The 22,520-nt window shown below is 48.9% G+C and overlaps 1 protein-coding gene across 2 annotated transcripts in view; it reads left to right on the forward strand.

Annotated features, from left to right (window-relative positions):
* BTBD16 (BTB domain containing 16) overlaps positions 1 to 22,520 on the forward strand; it is a 68,198-nt gene that overhangs the window by 8,705 nt on the left and 36,973 nt on the right. For both annotated transcript variants that reach the window (XM_025397195.1, XM_025397196.1), the window contains exons 4-9: positions 4,553 to 4,626; positions 6,807 to 6,950; positions 10,641 to 10,730; positions 11,919 to 12,033; positions 18,527 to 18,596; positions 20,368 to 20,498. In XM_025397195.1, coding sequence (XP_025252980.1) covers positions 4,553 to 4,626; positions 6,807 to 6,950; positions 10,641 to 10,730; positions 11,919 to 12,033; positions 18,527 to 18,596; positions 20,368 to 20,498 — 624 coding nt within the window. The remainder of the gene's footprint in view (positions 1 to 4,552; positions 4,627 to 6,806; positions 6,951 to 10,640; positions 10,731 to 11,918; positions 12,034 to 18,526; positions 18,597 to 20,367; positions 20,499 to 22,520) is intronic.

Below are 22,520 nucleotides of genomic sequence, written 5' to 3' on the forward strand. Positions count from 1 at the left end.
AGAAACTTCTTAGAAAGAAAAAAGGTTGTGTTTAATTTAGATAATAACATGAAAGGCTTTTTCCTGGTAACTCTTGTGAACCTTCAGGCATCAGGCAACTCTCAGATGGCAAACTCCACTGACAGTAAGGGCCTGGAATGCTCCATGAAACACACATTTTGTCCCCCAAAGCACTGCCCCACCTGGCAAGCTGTGTTCATGTCATGGATGGTGTCATTGCTGCTTTTCCCACCTGGGGGTGCTGTCTGCTTGGACAGGAGCTGGCCCAATCTGTATTTCTTGAGTTATGGAAAGGGTCATTCATGGTGGAAAGCTGAGGGAGCAGGCTCCCAGTTTCCTGTCTATTTTGGGTATGTAATTGTGCCCAGCTGGCCAACACTTCCTTCAGCTGTGTCTGTGGGTTTTCATGATGCAGGGAGTTCCTGGTCAGCCACTCAGGGGAGCTGATCTTCAGGCTGCTGGTCTTCTTGCCTTGGACCTTTTGCAGGCTCTGTGGCACTGAGCGTGGGAGAGGAGGCTGAGAGGAGGAAATGTGAACTACCTTGCAAGCACCCTAATCTTTTCGTGCCTTAGTTTATGTGCGAATCGGGGATGCTGTCTTACAGGGTTGCTGTGAGAATTACATGACATAATTCATGTAACGAGCTTAGAAAAGTATATGGCACATATAGACTCAATGCACATGTGTCAAGTGTGTCCCTGGGGTCCACTGGCATGTATGGATGCGTGCTGTCATGGAAACCCAGAGATCCAGCGCGGGAGGTGTGACTCAGGCCAGACTGGGGAGGGGGCACCCCCACTCCACGAAGGCTTAGGGGACTGTGGCTCTAGGAAAGGCCCGGAGCCCTCCCTGTCCCCAGCTGGGGAAGCTGCCTGGTGGTTTTCTCCCTTTCTGCCCGCAATGCCAAGTCCATTCAAGGGTGGGAGGAGGTCATGCTTAAGAGGTGAGGATGGGAAGAAGGGACCCCTATATTTTTATTTTGTTTTATTTTTAACCAGAGAGCAGTTCTGGGATAGTGGGACTAGAGACCAGTGACCCACGTTATAGAGGTGTTAACCTAAATAACAAACAGAGAGGAGAGGAAGACTCTCTAAAAGTAGTTGATGTTTATTCCGGAACGGGCATTGCAATGGAATACCAGTGCCACCATAAACTACGTGCGTTTTCAGGGAAGTAAAGGAAAACAAAGGTCTTTTTTGTTTTGTTTTGAGACATGGTCTTGCTTTGTTGCCCAGGCTGGAGTGTAGTAGTGCAATCACAACTCACTGCAGCCTCAACCTCCCACACTCAATTGATCCTACTGCTTCAGCCTCCCAAGCAGCTGGGACCACAGACATGGCCACCACATGCTAAATTGTTTATTTAATGTTTTGTACAGATGGGGGTCTCTCTATGTTGCCCAGGCTGGTCTTGAACTCCCAGGCTCCAGCGATGCTCCTGCCTCAGCCTTCCAAAGTGTTGGGATTACAGGCATGAGCCACCATGCCTGGCAAGACAAAGGTTTTTAAAAGAAAAGTGAGGAGGATTACATCATTGCTCTGAGATAATTATCCCTGGCTACCAGGATCCATAACAAGGGTGACACCAGTTTGAGCTGCTAGGCAGATGTCCTCGCAGTACTTTTTTGTGTGTGAGGTTATGATGGCCTTTGTGTGCAGTTGTAGGTTTTGCAGAGTCTTTTGTGATAGTTCTTATTATCAGGTATTCGTGTGTGAGAATTCTCCCTTCCTGGCCTTCCCCACCTCTATTTGTTGGGTGGAATTTTTTTTTTTTTTTTTTTTGAGACAGAGTCTCTCTCAGTCGCCCAGGCTGGAGTGCAGTGGCACGATCTCAGCTCACTGCAAACTCCGCCTCCCGGGTTCATACCATTCTCCTGCCTCAGCCTCCCAAGTAGCTGGGACTACAGGCGCCCGCTGCCACATCTGGCTAATTTTTTGCATTTTTTTAGTAGAAACGGGGTTTGACCGTGTTAGTCAGGGTGGTCTCGATCTCCTGACCTCGTGATCCGCCAGCCTCAGCCCCCCAAAGTGCTGCGATTACAGACGTGAGCCACTGTGCCTGGCCGTTTTGTTTTTTAAAAGAGATTTAGAGACGCGGTCTCGCCCACTTGCCCAGGCTAGAACGCAATGGCTATTCACAGGCATGATCACAGCTCACTGCAGCCTCGAACTCCTGGGCCAAAGTGATCCTCCTGCCTCAGCCTTGCGTGTACCTGGGACTACAGGAGCATGATACCATGCCAGGCTCTGTCAGGGTTTTTAAGGCATCATAACTCCATTTTTATTTTGGCACCCTTCACAGAGACAATGAAAGAGAGAATGTTAACCAAAGGCAAGTCCGTGCCAGGCATTCCAAACATTCACTCTTTCACTCTTCCCTTCCTCTGAGACCAAGAGGCAGAAAATGGAAGGACTGAGGTCCAGCCCCAGGTCTATGTCACTCTTTCTAATTCATCAAATTGGCATTTTGACCTTTGGATAGTTTGCTCCAGGAAGTCCGTATGTCCATGAGAAACTTACTTCCCCTTCTTCCCCTTCTGCCTTTCTCCATCATGGTCATGACTTGGGGACATGAGCTCCAGCCTAACAGCACGTTCCCAGCATCCCCGCACCAGGTGTTGCAATGGGAGTTCACCTCGGACCACTTAGTCCCAAACAGTGAGACAACTCACAGATGCCATGTGTTCCGTTCACTTTTCCAGTGATCCTAAAATGAACTGCAGCCCTTGGGAATGGCAGAGCCTACATGATGGTTGGTATATCTTGACAAGCAACCCTCACACCCAGGAGAAGGCAGTGTGCTCACCTCTGTTTCCTGGCATCCCCTTGGCTCAGCTGATGACACTGATGTTTGTGAGGGTAGTTGAGTTCATGGACCTTGCGCCATATTTTCCAAAGTCCATGGCTCCATTTTGAGAACACGGTCTGAACTCTTGACTCTGGCCAGCTCTTTCCAGACGTGTCACCCAAGCCACGAGGAGGATCGAGGGAGGAAGCGAGGGTGGCTTGGGTCAGATCTCCACTGCTCCTGTTGAATAAGCAAGTCCAGCTCCCACTGCCTGCCTTAGGCTGAGTCATTGGCAGCCACCCTCCCCCCTTGGACAGGGCAGCACGTAGTTGGTAATATTCTGGACACAGGCTCCCACCCATGCTTCCTGCATGCACCCTGGCCCACGGGGTCTCCTGGGATTGTTGGAGACAGCATGGTAAAGTTGACACTGCATGACACAGACCAGCTGTGGTCACAAATGTCTCTTGGCTGGCTGGCTTTCTGGGATGACTGTCTTTAAGCTGTGAATATGTGACTCAAATTTTGTTTCACTTCCTGGCTTAGCATGATGAGTCCATGGTGTTTATCTATGTGGTCATGGATTCATTTAATGAATATTTGCTGAGCACCTGCGTGATGGCTTGTGCCAGGGTCATAGCAGTAAACACATGCCCAATCTGTCTCGCAGAGGATACACAAGTAAACAGGCAGCCACAAGACACTCCAGAAGGAGTTTTAAGGGGGAAATCCCAGGACGGGCAGGGGGAAAGCCACTGGCCCAGCATCCCCAGAGAAAGCAGCAATGAAGCTCATTCTGAAGAATGAGTAGGAGCTTAGCAAGGGGAAAGGCAAGGAGGAGAGCATTTGGGAGAGGGAGTAGTGCATGCAAGAGACAAAAGCAGCAGTTGGCAGGTCCAGGTGCAGGCTGCTGAGAAGGGCTGGAGTGGGGACCGTTGAGGGACCAGGCTGCAGAAACATGCAGGAGCTGGTTAGCCATGCTAAGGAGTTTGGACTTTCCCCCAAGAGCAATGGGGAAACACTGGAGGATGCTCAGCAGGAGAGAGACAAGACCAAATTTGCATTTTGTGGGAGGCAGGCATCCGAGCAGAGCAGGGTTGGAGGCTGGGAGACTTTGGCAGTGACTGAAGGGAGATCGTAGGGGCTTGGAGGAAGGCGATAGCAAGAACAGCAAAGAGAGATGGACAAATTCAAAATATCCAGGCAAGTGATGAGATGTAACCACACTCGGCATGCTGGCTTGGGCAACTGCAGGCTGGTGGTGCCATTTCCTGAAATGAGGATCTGAGTGAGCAGGGTAGGATTTGGGGTAGGTGCTAAGTTTAGTTTTTGGACACACTGAGAGTGGGACCTGTATGGCCTCTAAACAAAATCGTTGGTGAATTAACATCCCAGAAATGAGCAGAAACCTCTATTCTTTTCTCCCAGCAGGTATTACTGAGTGTCTACTATATGCCAGATAATGTTTTAGACACTGAATAAAGTGTCATTCAGGCAGCCAAGTACGACCTCAAATACCCCCTCAGTAAGCCCTACCCACAAACTGAAAACAGGAATCAGCATTATAAGGCAGCTATCAGAAAGGCTACAGTTTTTCAGATCGACAGACAAATGGTGACCTGAGGAAACTCTTCCAAAGAGCGAGATATGAGTAGCTTGATCAATGGGTGCTTTAAGGAAGTTTATGCTAGAATAATGCATGTTGTAGTTGGAGAAAAATGTCAACATTAACTCCTGGATTTTATGTTTGCATTTTCCCTTGAGGTTACACATTTCACAAATTCAGAAGTTTTTCTGTGAGAATTTCAAGAACAAGGACATCCAAAGTGCGGAAGCAGGTGAGTTTGTGTTCTCCGTGGATTAAGTCAGAATGCTGCTGACTTCAGGGGCATCTTGTGGTCTTTACGGAAGAAAGCCAGCCCATAAGCCAGGGCGCTTGTCCATAAGTTGCGATTCTTATCCACTTCCCAGTATCTGAGAAACAATAGGTGCCCTGTAAATATTTGTCAAATGTGCAGTGAGTGAAACCAAGCTTGGTAAACACATTTTCATATGCTTCTCGCCGTGATAAAGACAAACGTGTTGGTGTCAATAAATAGCTCACACCTGTAATCCCAGCAGGGAGGCCCAGACGAGTGAATCACTTGAGGTCAGGAGTTCGAGACCAGCCTGGACAACATGGTAAAACCCCATCTCTACTAAAAATACAAAAATTAGCTAGGCGTGGTGGCACGCACATGTAATCCCAGCTACTCAGGACGCTGAGGCAGGAGAATTACTTACCCCAGGAAGAGGAGGTTGGAAGTTGCAGTGAGCTCTAGCCTGGGTGACAGAGCAAGACTCTATCTCAAAAAAAAAAAAAAAAAAAAAAAAAAAGTAGTCTTTGTATTGAAAGACTAAACGGAATGCAGCAAGCATAAAGCAGCTGTTCTTCGTCTCTTTGGGCTCTAACCAGTCGTGACTTGGACGTTCACAGCTGCACTTGTTCAAGAGGACTTTTCTGAGGCAGGATCAAGAATCAGGATAGGTTCTTTTTTGCTAGAAAAATGTTCATTGAGCCTCATGAGGAGGCTGGACAGCTTCTTAAAGCAGCCCTTTTTTTTTTGGATAAAGCCTACTGCATGGTGTGGCTGCCTGAGATCAGAGCCAGCCTCCTTTCCAAAGAGAGGCTAACAAATTCTTTTCTCACCTTCAACTCTGAACAGGAGAAGTAGTCTGAGACCATCTCCTGGCATGAGAGAAAGAGCTCTGGATTGATTAGTGATGGCTGCCATGTATTGGCCATCCTGAAAGTGGAAATTGACATCCAGTGAGTGAATATGTTGTATCCACAATTCTGCCCCTGCCTATAATCACCCTAATGGGCTGAGACTTTTTCTAACTCAACATAACCAGTCCACCTAAGGCGATGTAATATTTGAGATGCAAACCCCCTGACCCCCAGCACCAAACAATATCATAATATTGGTGAATAACAATAATAGTAACAGGAAGAAGAATCAGGTACCCAAGGTCACACTGTGAAACTAATGGCAAAACCAAGAAATACGTAGATGGGGCTAGTGGCCCTTCAGGTCCTGTCTGGCACTCAGATTGAGGGTTTTAGGCACCTCTCCTTTCCCCAGCTCTGTACTAACAACACAGGAGCTGAGCCATGCAGAGTCCTCTCCCCATGGCCTCTCGTGCCTCACCTGGCCTGGCATCCTCGGTTTCGCCCTCTGCCCTCCTCTATCAAAAAGCCTCTTCTTTTAGTGATCACTGATTTTATCCTCAGGTTAGATGCCCCTGAATAAAGTCTCCTACAGTTTGGAAACAGCCTTCTTTTATTGTCAAGGGAGGGTCACGAGAATCCTACCCTCTTTGGTAGGTATTACATTTCAGATGGGTCATGCTTTGGAACTCATAGTGCAGTAGTTCTCAACAGGGAACAGGGGGTGATTTGGCTTCACTGGGGATACTTGGCAATGTCTGGAAACATTTTTGGTTGTCACCGCTGAGGAGGGAGTGCTACTGGCATGTAGTAAGTAGATGCCAGGGCTGCTACTGGGCATCTACAGTGCACGGGACAGCTCCCCAACAGGCATGTATCTGGCCCAAAATGTTTACAATGTCAGGGCTGAGAAACACGGTCGTAGGGGAAGCCAGAACGTTCTTGTTGCCTTGGCCCCCCAGGAGTGCCCCAGACAATGTCCCTGTTCCACAAAGCTTTTCCTGATTCCCCACATCGGAGGGCAGCGCGAGTGCCTCTGAAGTCCTACAGCTGTTAGCCGACAGCTGTCCTGGACATGTGGCATGTCCTGGGTGACCTCGTAAGACTCCTTTAGTGTCCCCCTCAAAGCCACTAAGCCCCCGAGGCCCACACTTCACCACTTCCTTTCTGAGATGCCTGGGGGGGCTGCTTGCCTGCTTCATCTGCTTAATGATCCACTGAGCAAAGGAGTTGGGGGAGAGGAAGCTGATGCATCTTTGGGTGGGGACGTTATTGATGTGTTTGCTCAGCATCATTTTCTCTCCTCAGATGTGATTCTCGAGTGCCTGGGCTTCAAATGGGAACTCCATCAGCCCCAGCTTTTTCAGTCTGAGACCTTGGCCAAGCTCTACCTGAAAGCCCTGACGCAGGGCACCACATACCCCTTGAGGGAGCTGGAGGAGCTTCTGCGAGGTACTTCCTCTCTGGTGCCCAGTGCTGGAGCCTCAGTGCCCTCTAGCTTGAGGGTCCCAGCTTGGAACATGGTTATCTGTTTTGAGACCACGGTCACTCTAGCAGTCAAGAGCAAGGCTCCACGGTGTTATCTCATCCCGTGACAGCCTCAGTTTCCTCAACTGTAAAATGGGATAATAGTTCTTAGGATGCGGCTTTGAAGAGTAGAGGAAGTACTAGGTGTGAGGTTCTAGAACAAGGCCTGGCGCACAGCGAGCACTCAGTACATGCCAGTTATTATCCTTGAAATAACCCGAGTCTTGTCTGGCCACCCCAGACATACAGACTCTACCTACTTCTTTGAAAAGGAAAAATGGGCTGTGGGGAATTTTCTGAAGAGCTTTTTGGAAGGAAGGTGGAGTTCTGATATCTGTGACTTATTTGGCCCTAAGTGTGCTATTCAAGGCCCACATGTGTGCATCTATTTTGTTGTTGTCTTTGCTTTTCTTTCCTCTTCTCTTCTCATCTCTCTTCTACCTCATTCCAAAAAGAATGTAGGCCACTTCTTTCTTTGTCTCCCAGCAGGGAGGCCTGACCACCCCAGCCTCCTCTCACCTGGTCTCTAAGTTGTCTCCATCTGCACTGCCAGCTGCTGCTTTGGGCTACAGGTTGGCATCCCCTCGGGCTGACTCATAAGCAGGTGCCATGGAAAATTCGAGGCCCCCAAAGCCAGCCAGCATACCAGTCATGATGGGCTTTCATTTCCAAGACATGACAGCAAAGCCCTGTTATTCTAGAGTCAGACAGGCAGCTGGAGCCCCCAGTCATTCCCCCTCCCTGAGCCTGAGCCTGGAGGGAGAGCCCCACTGCCTGCGGGAATCTGACTCAGTCCTTCCCCGCGGTGCAGGCAGTGAGAGCCAGCTGGGCTCTGCAGAACTGCGGCAACCTCGGTGTTGGCTCATGAGCCTCTGTGCTCTTCTGAAACCTTTGTCCCAGTGTCTTCAACAGCCAGACTGGGCTCTTCCATCTCCCCTGTACCCAAGTCAAAACATTCACCAGACCATCTGTGAAAGGCTCTGGTGAGCCAGACAGTGAGTTCATGGAAAAGCAGGAGAATTTGGAAGCAGAAATGGAGTCATTAACATTATGGTCTTTAACGTGTCTAGAATGGGTCACTAAAATGAAAATATTTGGCCCTGCTAAGACAGCCACTCTGATCCAAGCCTTCCTGCTAGAGGCTGCGCCTGGCTGGGAGACAAGAGGGAAGGTGCAGAGATGAAACCCCAGTGTCCTGGACTGTCACGACTCCAGCGTCTCCTCACAAGCTCCATGGACTGATCAAGCCCTGGGATTCATGTGTTTCAATAGGAACAGTCACAGTCCTTCGTGTGCCTTTGAAAGCAAACATATCTCACAATGGTGGTTTGCATACCTGTCTCACAGTTATCACTTGCATGTTCTTGAGATCATCTGTGTTGCTATCCTGGAACTTCTGGCCAGACCCTGGAGTGCTGGACTCTGCAGAGATGCACAGGCTCTCCAGCTGCTCGATTTCCTTCCATGGAGAGTGGAGGAGCAGCTGTCTGGAGAGGATGTGTTTATTCTCTAGCGGGGAATCCAAGAAGGAAGTGGCCCACTTACCGAAAACAAACTAACCACCTTGGCTTTGGAGAACCTTGGAGAAGAGTGTGAACAAATTATTGATATCTTATCCGATTTGGGGGTTTTACTCAACCTGGAGGGAATATTGAACTTCTGCTTTTCACTTACTCTGACAGAACTGATTCCCTCCCTCCCTCCCTCTCTTCCTTCTTCTCTTCCTTCCTTCCTATGTGGAATGCTTAGCTTATGCCAGGCATTGTGCTAGGAGCTTACCATCTGAGGGGACAGACAAACCCAAAATGATTGGAAAGCATGACAAATACTGTGACACATTGTAATATTAACTGCCACCTCTTGCATGCCTACTGTGTGCCAGGCACTCACGTGCATCCTCCCATTTACTCCCTGCCATGGGTTGGATGGCAGGCTGGCATGAGCAGATGTGAGGCCGTGTAGTCATGCCGGAGAAGAATGTGACCCAGAGTGGAACAAGCCTGGCGCTTAGGAAGTTCTCAGTGAGTATTTGCTGAGTGAGAGCCAGCACAGAGCCAGGTGACGGACGACAGCGCGGGGAAACGGAGGGCAAAGGATCCTTTGCTCTCTTTTTCTTTGTAGCTGCACAGGATGATGGACTTTTTGGCTCTGGCTCACATCATTTTTCATTATCTGGAACCTTGAGCTCCCTGGTGATGGAATCCACGTGCTGCATTCATTCAGCCAATATTTACTAGCACCAGTGTGTGCGAGCCTGGGGTGGGCCCAGGGGATGGAGCGGCGAGTGAACCACCTCAGCTGAGCTGCCAGGGAGAAAAGCACAACAGGGGCACAGAGTAGTAAATGGAAGGTCATGGTCAAGTTAGTCTCTGAAGAAGAATAAAGCCAGTTAGCGGGGGAGTGGGGTGCTACCTTACATCTGGGGTCAGGAAAGGCCTCTCAGAGGGAAGGACAAGTGAGAAGACCCCTGATGACGGAGGGAGGGCGGGAGTCCCACACCATCCCGTGGAGCATGCTGGTGGGTGGGGTGGGGGGTGGGGGGTGGGGGTGGCAGGTGGGGGCATGATGGGCGGAGCGGTGGGCAGGGGTTGTAGGCCATGTAGGAATTGGGGCTGCTGGTAGGGCCTTGGCTTTTGTGCCAAGGTTGTGGGGCACCTCTGGAGACCTGAGAGCAGTGCCACTCTGTAACTCACATTCTGGGATGACTGAGTGGATGGCATTGGCTAGCAATGAATTGGGCTATCTTTTCCCTTCCTCCTGGAAATCCTCGGTGGCAGGGGTCCCCAGAGTGGAGCTGTCTGGGGCAGAGTGACAGTAGCCACCATATGGACACCTCAGTCCCACATTCACCCTTCAGCCAGTGGCACTCCCACTGCCTGCCTGCACTGCCCCAGGTGCTCTGGGTACAGAAATGACTGCGGTTCACTCTGCCCTCAAACTGCTCACAGCCTAATAAGAGAAAGGATAAGGGAGGTCATAAATACGTAAAATGCAGTGTGAGCATCAGTTTTTCAGTTTTGACAATGCAGAGGGCTATGCAGGATCATTGGGGGAAGTTAGGCGAGGGATATGAGGGAACTCTGTACTATTTTTGCAACTTCTTATGAGTCTTAAACTATTTCAAAATAAACAGATATTTAAAAATGCATCTATGGGCCGGGTGCGGTGGTTCATATTTGTAATCCCAGCACTTTGGGAGGCCAAGGCGGGCAGATCACCTGAGGTCAGCAGTTCGAGACCAGCCTGGCCAACATGGTAAAACTCCATTTTCACTAAAAATGTAAAACCAGTCAGGCATGGTGGTGCATGCCTATAATCCCAGCTACTTGGGAGGCTGAGGCAGGAGAATAGCTTGAACCCAGAAGGCGGAGGTTGCAGTGAGCTGAGACAGTGCCACTGTACTCTAGCCTGGGTGACAAGAGTGAAACTCCATCTCACACACAAAAATTAAATAAATAAATAGATAGATAGATAGATTACATCTATGAAACAAAGAAAATATAGTGTGATACATGTCTTGATACCTCACGGTCATGCCAGGGTGGTGGGTGCCTCCCACTGTGTCTTCACCATGGTTATCACCTCCATCCATCATCATCTCATTGTCTTTACTAGCTCAATCACCTAAGAAGACCAAAGAAAAATCCCCTGCAAAGAGGATGATCATTTCCTTGAAGATCAATGACCCACTGGTCACTAAAGTCGGTATGTATATACCTGTCTATATTCTGAGAATGCCATTGAACAAATGGTCCTCCCAGATTTAAAAATGAACAAGCAACGGCAAAGCAAAACAAACCAACAGTAGACAGTGTTCAGTGCTCTCTTATTCAAAAGGCCTGAACGTGCAAAGAAAGAAGGGGCGAGAAGGCTAGGGTGACTTGGGGAAATGGAAGAAGGTGGAATATTACTAAAGAGAGGTTCTTGTCATGGAGAAAGGGTGTGAAGGATGCAGAGATCGGGAAAAGATAGCGGCTTCTCAGAGACAGACCCAGCACAAGAGGAGTTGCCGCTCTAGGCTCACACCCACCCAGGGAAGCCATCAGGCCCAGCCTTGCTCCCAAATAGCACTTCACCTGCCTCTTCCTGCCAAGGACCACCCCCTGCCTCCCCCAACTTGGGCTCACTCCCCATCCCCTCACAGCCACTCAGGGGTAGACTTCTTTGTTGCCCCTGTCTCTCTTGTTTTTGCAACTTCTTATGAGTCTTAAACTATTTCAGTATAAACAGATATTTAAAAATGCATCTATGGGCTGGGTGCAGTGGTTCACATTTGTAATCCCAGCACTTTGGGAGGCCATGTGATGGCACTTGTTTAGGAATCGCTTGGTGAGGAAACTTCAGCACTAGTTGGGCCATTTGTCACCAGAGGACACTCTGATGGTGAATCAGCCAAGTCCATCTGGCCCCTAGCCATGCAGTTCAGTTCCTGAACCATCCAATTATTCTAGCTCTTTCCGAGAGTCTTTAACCTTTTTGGAAATCCCCAGACTCCAAGGAGAATCTGCTGTAAGATATATGTTGTCTCCAGAAAAAAAAAAATGCATGACTTGCACACAACATTCTGCACATATTTGAGTAGTCACATTCCTGCACAGGCCACAGACCCCAGGTTAGGAGAGAACCCAAAGATGGTCTCAGCCCTGAGAACAGGCTTAAAGGAGGATCCTTTCAGCAGAAGCTCCGCTTTCTTTAGCTTCAGCCTCAACTCCTTTGGGAAGGCTGGCAGCATAGACCGTCAGCTTCCGGGTGGTGCCTGCATCCAGGTCAAAGATGGTGCATTTTCTCTAAGGACACCTCTGCCTGCCCAGCTGCAGTAGTGAGGGAGGGCCCTGGGTGGTGTCCTGTGTGCAGAGCCCCACACTGACGGCTGTCTTGGCTGTGTCTCCCCAGCCTTCGCCACGGCCCTGAAGAACCTCTACGTGAGTGAGGTGGAGATTAACTTGGAAGATGTACTGGGGGTGCTGGCTTCCGCCCACATCCTCCAGTTCAGTGGCCTGGTTCAAAGGTAAGGAAACAAGGCTGACTTCGGGCAGGGCCAGGCCTGGGGGAAATCGGAAGGGCAATTCCTGGCCCATTTGGTAGAACATTCCTCTTCACTGGGCTAAGACACCTCAGGTGTCTTTGTGCCAAGCATGGCCTTGAGCCTGGAAAGGAACTGAGACACTCATTCACAATAACAGGTGAGCCATCTCTCCAGCAACATACTAGTTTTAACCAAAGGATTCTCGACTCGCAGGAATGAAATGCAAATGGGGGGGATTTCTACCACTGGGAGAGACTTCATGCGTATACACAGTGACTTCCTAGTAGCCCTCAAACCAGGCTTGCTTATCAATTTCACCCCTTTTCATTGTTGGCTAAAACAAAACAAAAAAATCTTTCTCCTTCAAGTCATACACACACACACAAGCTGGCAACTGGAGGGTAAGCTGACTTTCCCATCACTGTCAGTCCTCGTTTTTCCTGCTCATTTGAGATAGTCTTGTTTTTTCTTGTGAATAATATTTTTATTGTTATAAATGTTACATACGGTCATTGTAGGTCTTTTGGAAGAGAGGAAAATGCAAAGTTAAAATTGCCCAACAATGCCCCTGCCCATTTTAGGCATAGCCTCTCTTTTGGACATTCAGACCCTGCTGGCCCACCTGGGCTGCCCGACAGGAGGGTTCCTCAGGGTGTGTCGGTGTGGGGAGGAGGTGGTGGGGGCCAGGAGGCATTCGAAGTGGGTTGGCATTGAATGTGAAAGCTTCCTCATCCTGACAAGGGTTGCCTGGGCTCATGGATGCGGAAATCATGAGCGTGAGGGGGTAACAGACATTGCTTGGTGTTTGCGCCTGCCTCCAAGCGACCGAGGAAGCGCACCCTGATGGGGTGAGATCAGAGCTCCCAGTTTGCGCTGGGCTTTTCTGGCAAAGCCAAAAGCAACCTGGGTCCGTGCAGGGTCTGTGCTCAGTTCTGCGATAAGGTGCCCCTTGGTCTCCATGTACCTTGGCAGTCTCTGACATAAAATGTGGCTTATAACATTTGTCCCATCTACTTCCCAGGACTTTGTTGGGGAGTAGGGGATGTCAGCACATAGGGCTTTGCAACCCCAGGAGGTAGGACTGTTACTATGCTCATTTTACAGATGAGAAAACTGGGACTTTGGGAAGTAAGTAACTTGGCCAAGGCCACACAGCTGCCAAGTAGAGAAGCCAGGACTGGAAGGTCAACGGGCCCCGGAACCTGGACCTCTAACACTGTACTATTCCACTTTGCTTGGGTGAGGTGGTAATGTTGTCACTTGCACATTTGTGGTTCTGACCCTCCCTTCGATGGCATTTAGTCAGGAGAGGTTTGCTTAGGGTCACCCACTTGTCAGTTTACTCACTGACACCTACGCTCATTCATTCATCTGCCTCAAGGACGATTTCTTGGGCTTCTCTGGGAGGCCAAGGAGACAGTGAGGGACCAGATGGGCAGGATCCCTGCCCTCTAAAGTCTCCTGTCCAACCGTCTCCAAGACACCAGAAGTGAATAAAGGTGGATGGAATGAAGTTTGGGAATTCTAACTGGAAAATTTTGTGCTATGTATTATTAAGTTCAAGCAAAATTAGTATCTATAATAAGAAAGAGCATTTCTTAGATTTTCTCCTCCCTTTTCTGTGTGTCCTGTAATATTCCTCCGTTCCATTAATGCTTATGAAAGGGTAAGTGAACCAAGTGGAAAATCATTCATGGGATTCATTTCTCTTGAATATTTTGTTTCATCTCCTGGGCTTTTTCGGGGATGTGTGCCTACTGCATTGATGTCCTGAAGACAGAGGTGGTATCTTGTGGCTTTTTTTCCCCTAATTCCTGATGCGATTCAGTATAAAGAAGAGATCCGGGCAGGAGGTGGTCTGCCTGTTTTGTTTACTTCTTAAACGTCAGTCTCTTTTTCTGAGTGAGTGAAGGGATGAATGAGTATACCATCCAAGCCAAGAGAAGACATTAGCTGCTCTGCAGAGGGGAGAGACAGATCTCTCCTGGGGACCTTACAGGTTTCAATTCGTTTTTTGTAGAGTTCACACAGTCAGATTCAACCCCACGCACGTTTTTGATCTGGTGCCTCATTCTGGGGACTCCTGAAATGACTGGGTCCAGGCCTTTGATCTGGAGCATCTGGCAGCCTCATTGGGAATGCAGGTGCCTGGACCTCTCTGCAGGGGACACACATTGAGAAGGGCCTGGAGTCTTGAAGAGGCACTCCAGTGTGTCGGCATGGTCAGACTGTGGGGTTAGGTGGCCGTGGTAGATGGGAGATGAGTAGTTGCAGGCAGAGCCAACTGGTGTAGCATCTTAGAGCCATCTAAGGAATCTGGCCTTGACCCAGAAGGTGGTGGGGTGAAAAGTCCAGGTTTTCCTGAGATGTCTATGCCCCTTCTATTGTATATATCTCCCACTGTCAGCCCAGCATAGTCTTGTGATATATAACTATGAAATCGAAGCTCCTATACACAGAGAATTTCTGAGCAGCTATTTCCTGGTTCGGTCCAGGAAGTTATCTCTGACCTGAGTGCTGGCAGGGCAGCTTCCCTCTTGAAGTGGGGCCTCTGGCCACCTTCTGTCTCCAAGCCTCAGCTGCCCTACCGTAGGAGCAGACTGGAAGCCGCATCTCACCTTCAGAACTCTCGCCCTGGTTTCTCCAGAGATGAACCAAGAACATCAGCTTCTTGGTTCCTCCTTTCCCCTCCCCCCACCTTGTTTTGAATGCCAGAGCAGGAAGGGCTTTGCAGCTAATGAGCCAAACCTTTCATTCCACTGATGAGCAAACATAGGCTTGCCTGAAGCTGATGGGACCTGCCCAAGATTCTCCAGATAATTGTGGTGGGGCTGGGATTCCAGGTCAGAGGCCAGGGCGGGCCTGCACACAGTTGGGCTGAGTCTTGCCTGCCTTTGAGAGGCTGATGGCGCAGTTGACAGGGTGTGGTGTCATCGGATACATGTGTGTTTGTGTTTCTGTGTAACAGAAGCGCCCCAGGTCACTCTGATAGCATCACAATGTTCAGGTGCTGAATGAGACCTCACAGATTATCTCAGCTGAGCTCCCACACAGTGGGAAATTGCCAGATGACTGCTTGATTCTGAATCATACATACCCGAGGCCTCCCATCTTGAAGGGATGCAGTGTGTGCACACAGCGTCCACTGGGTGATGTTCCTTTGGCTCTCATGTCAATATCTTCATTGGCACTTGGGCTAGAGTCACAGCTGGGATTATGGCTGTCACATGCACGTCCCAGCACATATGTGCATGCATGTGTATGCACACACATGCTCACACACATACACACGGAGCACCTCCCTGGTTGTCACTTGGGTTCCTCCAGGCTCACAGCGCCAGAGGGGCATTTCCTTGCCTCCACGCAGGGCTGAGCTTCCTCTGTGGGCAACTTCCTGGTCCCTTAGAATTTCCGGAAGTGGAAACCCCCCACCTCCCTGAGCCCAGAGGCGAGCCTGGGTGGCTTTCTTTGCTTCCTTTGGTCTGGGAAGTCTGATTATTCCAGTCCAGCCCAGCCAATGGGTTTGACCGTGAGGAAGGGGAAGCATAAGAGAAGGTGTCAGTCTCCTGGGGCACTCATTTCTCCTCCGCAACTCCAAGCCCAGTTAGTGCTCCCTGTAGGTTTCGACAGACAAAAGCTAGCACCTAAAGGCTCCTGTGCCCAATGAGGGTGGGGCCCAAGCCTCCTGTTCAGCCTTGTCATACCTTGGGCTTCCCCCTGTGCTGACCGGTGAGGCCATGAGCTCCAGGAGGAAAGGGCCTCTATCTGTCCCTGCTGGCATTTCCAGAACCAGCAGCACAGGTCAGCACAGAGCTGGCACTCAGGATGGATGTGGATGGGGAGGGTTGCTTCCCGGCAGTCTGTTGGGAGGTGGAGGGAGGTAAGGAACCAGGTAGAAGAAGGAAGGCATGGAAATCAAAACTAAGGCAGTATGTGGGGAGGAGCAATCAGGGTGACTTCCAGGAGGAGGTGGTGCTGGACCTGAGCTTGGAAGAATTACGGCAGTCAATGGGGGAGAGAGAGGGGACAGGGCGGAGCAGCATTAAACTGGGATGAGCCTGGCCACTGAGACCCAGTGCAGTTGCAATGGCCGGAGGTTTGGATGAGCCCAGGTCATGCAGGATCTTGTAGCCACATGAGCAGGTCTTGGTTCAGTCAGCAGAGCGGGGAGCCTGGGCTTGGGAGGGGAGAGTGGCAGAGCCTCTGTGCTTTAGGCTGAGCCCCTCCTGTGTGAAGGATGTGGTAGATATGTGGGAGGCTGCAGGGCAGGGAGGCTGGCTGTTGAGAGGCTATGCAGAGGCTCAGCCGAGAGACCAGGAGGGTCTGAAATAGGCAGGGGAAGTGGGAACGAGAGGAGGGGCATGCTCAAGAGACAGCCAAGATACAGGATTGACAGGACTCAGCAGTCTTAGAAGGCAAAATGCCCAGGAGATGACAGCAGCACCTCATGTTTACTTAGCACAGGTTTCCCCAGTACTCAGGACACCTCCTAATGGGTAGAGTCAGTCTCCCTGTCTGAAGGGCCGATCCTAGCATACAAGGAGGTAGAGTGCCTTGGCCATGACCAGATTATTTATTCATTTATCATTTCTTACCTTGTTCTAGTAAAGGCTTTGAGTGACTCCCATGAATACATGAAATGAAGAAGCCACAGAACACCAAATTGTTTGTTTGTTTGTTTGTTTAAGGAGGAAGAAAAAGACGGAGAGTCTACCATTGTATACTAACTGTAATAACCCACACTCTTCCTAAAATGGGCCATACATTTAGCTCTGAACTTGCTAGTGGCAGATAAAAAGGGAAACTTGATCAGTGATATTAGATAAAAACTAGACAAAAGTTTAAAAAGCAATTCACTTGGGAGAAGTACAGCTACTATTAGTATTAAAATGGTGGATGTCTTCAGCAGATGACCCCGAGCAACCTAGTGATCAATGTCCTCAACAATATCTGTAGAGTAAATGCAACAATAAATCTTATAATGTTTTTTTTCCTTGATGTTGGCAAAAGCAGCACGCCAAAATGCAACTCAGTAAAAGCTACTTCAGGGATGTGGTTGTTGGGGGCAATGAGACCCCAGCTGCCTTCTGGTCTGGCCTTATGGAGGGATACATTTTAGAATAAGTGCAAGAGGTACTGGATGTCCTTTAGGCCTCTTCCCATGAGCAGTGTGTATCTCAACTGAGTTTAGGACAACCACTGAGTCATAATGAGTTCAAGGTTGTGCTTCAGTATGAGATCCCAGTGGCTACTCTGCGGTGCCCTACTCGATGAAGTGAACATGCTTCAAGGCAATTTTGCTGCAGAGAGGTTAATATTAGCTGTGAAAGTTCAGTCACTGAAATGTCTGTGACCCTACCTGCCACATAGCACATCTACCATACTCCATCCACCCCGGCTCATGCCCTTCTAGGAGGAAGGCAAGGAACCAGGTAGAAGAAGGGAGTCATGGAAATCAAAGCTAAAGGAGTATGTGGAGAGGAGCAATCAGTGAGACTTCCAAGAGGAGGTGATGCTGGAGCTGAGCCCAGACGAATTACAGTAGTCAAAGAGGGACAGTGTGGAGCAGTGTTAAACTCACAGCACTGCAGCTATGCCAGCCCCGACATTCCCTCAAAGTGTGACAACTGCTCCTGCCCCAGGGCCTTTGCACATGCTGTTTCCTTTTCTTGCAATGCTGGCCTTCCAATCCCTGGCCTGGCCAATTCTTTGTCCTCCTCTTTCAGGTTTTAAGTGCCTCTCTTCTGACTTCCGGTCACTTTTCGGATTTAACCACACTAGGCTGAAGTCTCCATTTTCTGCCTTCCCATCACACCTTGTTCTTTAACTTTTTAATCCTTAGCATGACTGTCAAATGTGGTTATCTGTTTGAAAGTTGACTTAACATGTCACCTCAATGGCCCATCAATTTTGTTCTTTGCACACCAAGGACCTCTCTGGGTGCCTAGCACACGGTACGTGCTCAGTGACTAGATCCTTCATGGGTGGGTGAGCCAAATCAACGGGTCCTAGTCATGAGCTCACAGAGACCTTCATCTGAAAGCTGCTCTTTGATTCCATTTGTGGGCAGAGAGGAATGGGACTTGAGGCCCCTCTGGTGACACCATAAGGGTCTGTACAGGAAGACAATCCTCAGGTAGGGGGATGACCAGATGGCTGTGTTGGCTAAAATCAAACCTCAACTCAGCACCTGGTGGCACTTCAGCTTTGAGCAATAATGTTTGTTCCCTGCTATAGGGTTACTTTGTTTTCTCTTGAAGGATTTGATCTCTGGGCTCATCTCCCAGGCCCAGAGCTATTTCTAACAAGCCATGTTGGTCTTATCCTCTGGCCAAATGTCCATATCCCTAAAGTGAGGCTCCCTTCCGTGCAAAAGTCTGCTGCTGCCCTGGAGTTGAATAAGAACCTCTGGGACTTCCCGCTTCTCCAAAAGCAGTGTGGGGTTCCTCCAGAAACTGCAGTTCTCTCTCTCCAGGTGCGTGGATGTGATGATAACCAGACTCATGCCAAGCACCATCAAGAACTTCTATGAGGCCGGCTGCAAGGTGAGAACAACCCAGACAGGGCACATCGCCCCTTGAGGGGGCTTCAGGAGCAGCCCACATGCTGGGATTTTACCCACCAGGCCTACTTCCCCCCAGAATATTGATTTGAAGTCACCAAATATTTTATTTTGCCACATGAACATATTTTTTTAAAAAACATCATTTTATTTTTAAAAGGATGTTTTAACACCAAAAAAAAGAAAGACTTTAATCTTAGATGGGGGAAGAAGCAGCATAGCCTTTCTCACTGAAACAGCAGAAGAGCTTCCAGGACATTCTTGCTGGAGTCGCGAGGTCTGGACTCACCTGGATCTAATCAGTGTGTCAGGGTTAGGAATAAATGATAGAATCCAACCTCATTGTCAGAGGAGAAAACAGAGCCAAGGAGGGCAGCAACCCGCCCAGGGGAACCAGCTGGGTCGAACCCCAGGACTCCTGACTCCAGCTCTCTCTATATGGCCACCAGTGACCTGGGGGGATACCAGTCAGCAGGCCACAGTTCTCCTATCGTCGCGTCCTCCCCTTTGCCCCAGTGGTAATTCCAAGGCCACTTGTGGTGGCATCTGCATCCTGGTCAGCATTTCTCAGCAATGCTTGGGCTGCAGAAGGACCCCAGGCCCTGAAGCTATTTGAGATGTACTAAAACTCTCTCAAGGTCCCTGGCTCTGGGAAGCCTTTTCCACTTTCACTGCCCTTTAATTCTTGCTTTTTGGATGTGTTCGCATCATAGCCTCAGAACTCCCGCGGGGAACACCCCTTGGGCCCTCCATGATCGGCCACTGACTTGAGCCAGTGGCAAGGCCTATGGTCAGGCTGCCTGCGTTTGCATCCGGCTCTGCCACTTACAAGTTGTGTGACCACAGGCAAGAGCAGGAAACTGGGAGCATTAGTTTCTCCACCAGTGACATAGGGATAACAGTAATCCTATGTCATAAGTTTTCAATGAGGATTGATTTAAATCAACTGAGGGCAGCGCCTCAAGCATAGAAAACACTTAGAAAAGGTATACGCTGTAATTCATGTATTTTTTCTTTTTTATTTTATTTTATTTTATTTTTGAGACAGAGTCTCGCTCTGTTGCCCAGGCTGGAGTGCAGTGGCGCGATCTCGGCTCACTGCAAGCTCTCCCTCCCAGGTTTACGCCATTCTCCGGCCTCAGCCTCCCGAGTAGCTGGGACTACAGGCACCTGCCACAACACCCGGCTAATTTTTTTATTTTTAGTAGAGACAGGGTTTCACCGTGTTAGCCAGGATGGTCTCAATCGCCTGACCTCGTGATCTGCTCGCCTCGGCCTCCCAAAGTGCTGGGATTACAGACATGAGCCACGGCGCCCGGCCTTTTCTTTTTTCTTTTATTATGCTCTAAGTTCTAGTGTACATGTGCACAACGCGCAGGTTTGTTACACATGTATACATGTGCCATGTTGGTGTGCTGCACCCGTTAACTCGTGATTTACATTAGGTGTATCTCCTAATGCTATCCCTCTCCCCTCCCCCCACCCTCCAACAGGCCCCGGTGTGTGATGTTCCCCTTCCTGTGTCCAAGTGATCTCATTATTCAGTTCCCACCTATGAGTGAGAACATGCGGTGTTTGGTTTTCTGTTCTTGTGATAGTTTGCTGAGAATGATGGTTTCCAGCTATTTTGTAGAAAAGGTTTGAGCACATTTGCAGAGACCCTCCTTCTGAGCACACATGTAGTGTCGTCGCAGGCCAGTAGGGGGCGCCAAGAGCTCAGGACTTCCTTCATCAACTGGTTTTTCTTGTCTTAGTACAAGGAAGAGCAGCTCACCACCGCCTGCGAGAAGTGGCTGGAAATGAACTTGGTTCCTCTAGTGGGGATGCAGATCCACCTCCGCAAAATCCCGCAGGACCTGCTCCACAAAGTGCTGAAGTCCCCCAGGTCAGAGCTGGCTTCCAGGGTGCGGCCCCTGACGGGAGGATGGGAGAAAGTAGGGGCCGGCCTGGGGAGGGAGGTGCTCTGGGGGAGGCTGCACCCACTCCTTAAGCTTCCTGCCCTCCTGGACAGCTGGGCCTTGGCTGGGGCTGGAACTCAGGGTGCTGTGTGTGGGGCTGGGGAAAGGGCTCCCTTCACGCTCCTTCTTGTGGGTACAGACCCTCTCAGTACCTGCTGTTTCAGGTATTTTTGCCTGGGTGCAAAAAATGGAAGACTTAACAACCCAAGTAATTTTTAGGAAAAAATCCTGACAACATTAATGCACATTCATTATAGAAAATAAAATCTCTCACCTGAAATCAGTTTACATCTCCAGCGCTGACTCCTCTGCTGAATAACTCTACACCCACGTATCTGACCACCTGCTTGACCTCTCCGACAATTAAGATTAAAACCCATTTCTCGGTGCCCCTGCCCTTTCCTGCACCCCAACCCTGCCCCCAGTGTTCCTCCACCATCTGGCTAGCGAATCAAGCTAGAGCCTTGATAGTCCTGGATGCCACTTTGACCACACCCCAACCTTGAGGTCATTTCTACTTCCAAATCAAAACCAGTGCTATGGGCCTCTCTCCACGGGTAGCAGCCCCAGCCCAAGATTGGAGGTCCAATGTCTCTTATTTTGGACCAAGGTGACCTCTAACTGCCTTGCTTCTGGTCTGGACCCCCTTCTAATCGCATCTCTAGACAACAGCCTTTGCCTCTGGTGACCTGGCTTCTTCAACTCACACAGCTTAAGTGCAGCCACGGGCCCCCCTCCTGAAACTTCCCTGCTGAACACCTCCCCATACCAGGCCTTGGTTCATGCCCATCCTCCTGCCTGAAATGCCTGTCCCCTGCCAGGCTCCTTCTCCCTTACAGAAATTCATGGAGATGTTTCCCAATGCCGGGCTTTTTAGGTTATTTCCAATGTTTTACCAATGTAAATAGCACACTGGTGAACATCCTTCAACATTTGTCTTTATCTCAGATTCTTTTCCCACATTAAATTCCTAGAAGTGAAGTTACTAAGTCAAAAGAACTTTCTATTTTGTATTAGTCTCTTAAACATTTTTATTTGAAAATAATTTCAAACTTAAAAGTTGCAAGAATAATGCATAGAATATATACAATATATAATGCATAGAACATAGACTATAATGCATAGAATATATATTCTATTCTATGCATAAAATATATACATGGAATATATACACAATAATGCATAGAATATGTAGTTACACTCGGTACTGCCAATCACCATAGAGTTCAATTTCTGCCTTGCTTGCTATATCATCTGCATCTCTATGTGTATCTACATATACACTTGTTTTTTCTGAACTATTAATATTTGGGGGTAAGTTGCATTTGTTAAGTTCCTTTACTCCACATGCTTCAGTGTTTATTTCCTAAGAAAAATAATTTTTGAAAAATATAACTATAGTGCAGTTATCAACTTCAAGAAATTTACATCGATGTAATACTTTAATGTCATTTGCCCAATATTGCCTTTTATAACATTTTTTCTTTCTTCAATGCTGTTTAGGACCATTAGTTGTCATATCTCTTTAGGACTCTATTTAAAAGGATCTTGGTACCCACTTCCAAGTTACCAAAATTTTATTACCTTTGAGTAAATTTCAAAAGTGAAAACTCAATTCTGCTTAAAATCCTAGTAGAATATTAGAAAATGAGTGTTTACTCATGTTTATGTGTGGAAAGTGTTCTGATTTCAGAAATTAGATTTGGAAAGATTTATTCTACTGTTGATCTGAATTGGCTACGTCGTGTGCAATGCCCTCACATTTATGGAGATGTGAGGCAGGTAGACCAGATCTGGGACAGAGGGAAGGAGACCATATTCTCTAGGAAGCCTCCAGGAGTCCCAGTCTCATGCCAGCCCAGGGCACTGGCTCACTCCTAACGTCATTCCGTGGTGTTCTCGGCTTTTCCCTGCTTAGGTGCTGCCCCACTGCCCAGCGAGCAAAGGTT

The sequence above is a fragment of the Theropithecus gelada genome, chromosome 9 (assembly GCF_003255815.1).
Source record: "Theropithecus gelada isolate Dixy chromosome 9, Tgel_1.0, whole genome shotgun sequence".
NCBI classification, from domain to species: domain Eukaryota; kingdom Metazoa; phylum Chordata; class Mammalia; order Primates; family Cercopithecidae; genus Theropithecus; species Theropithecus gelada.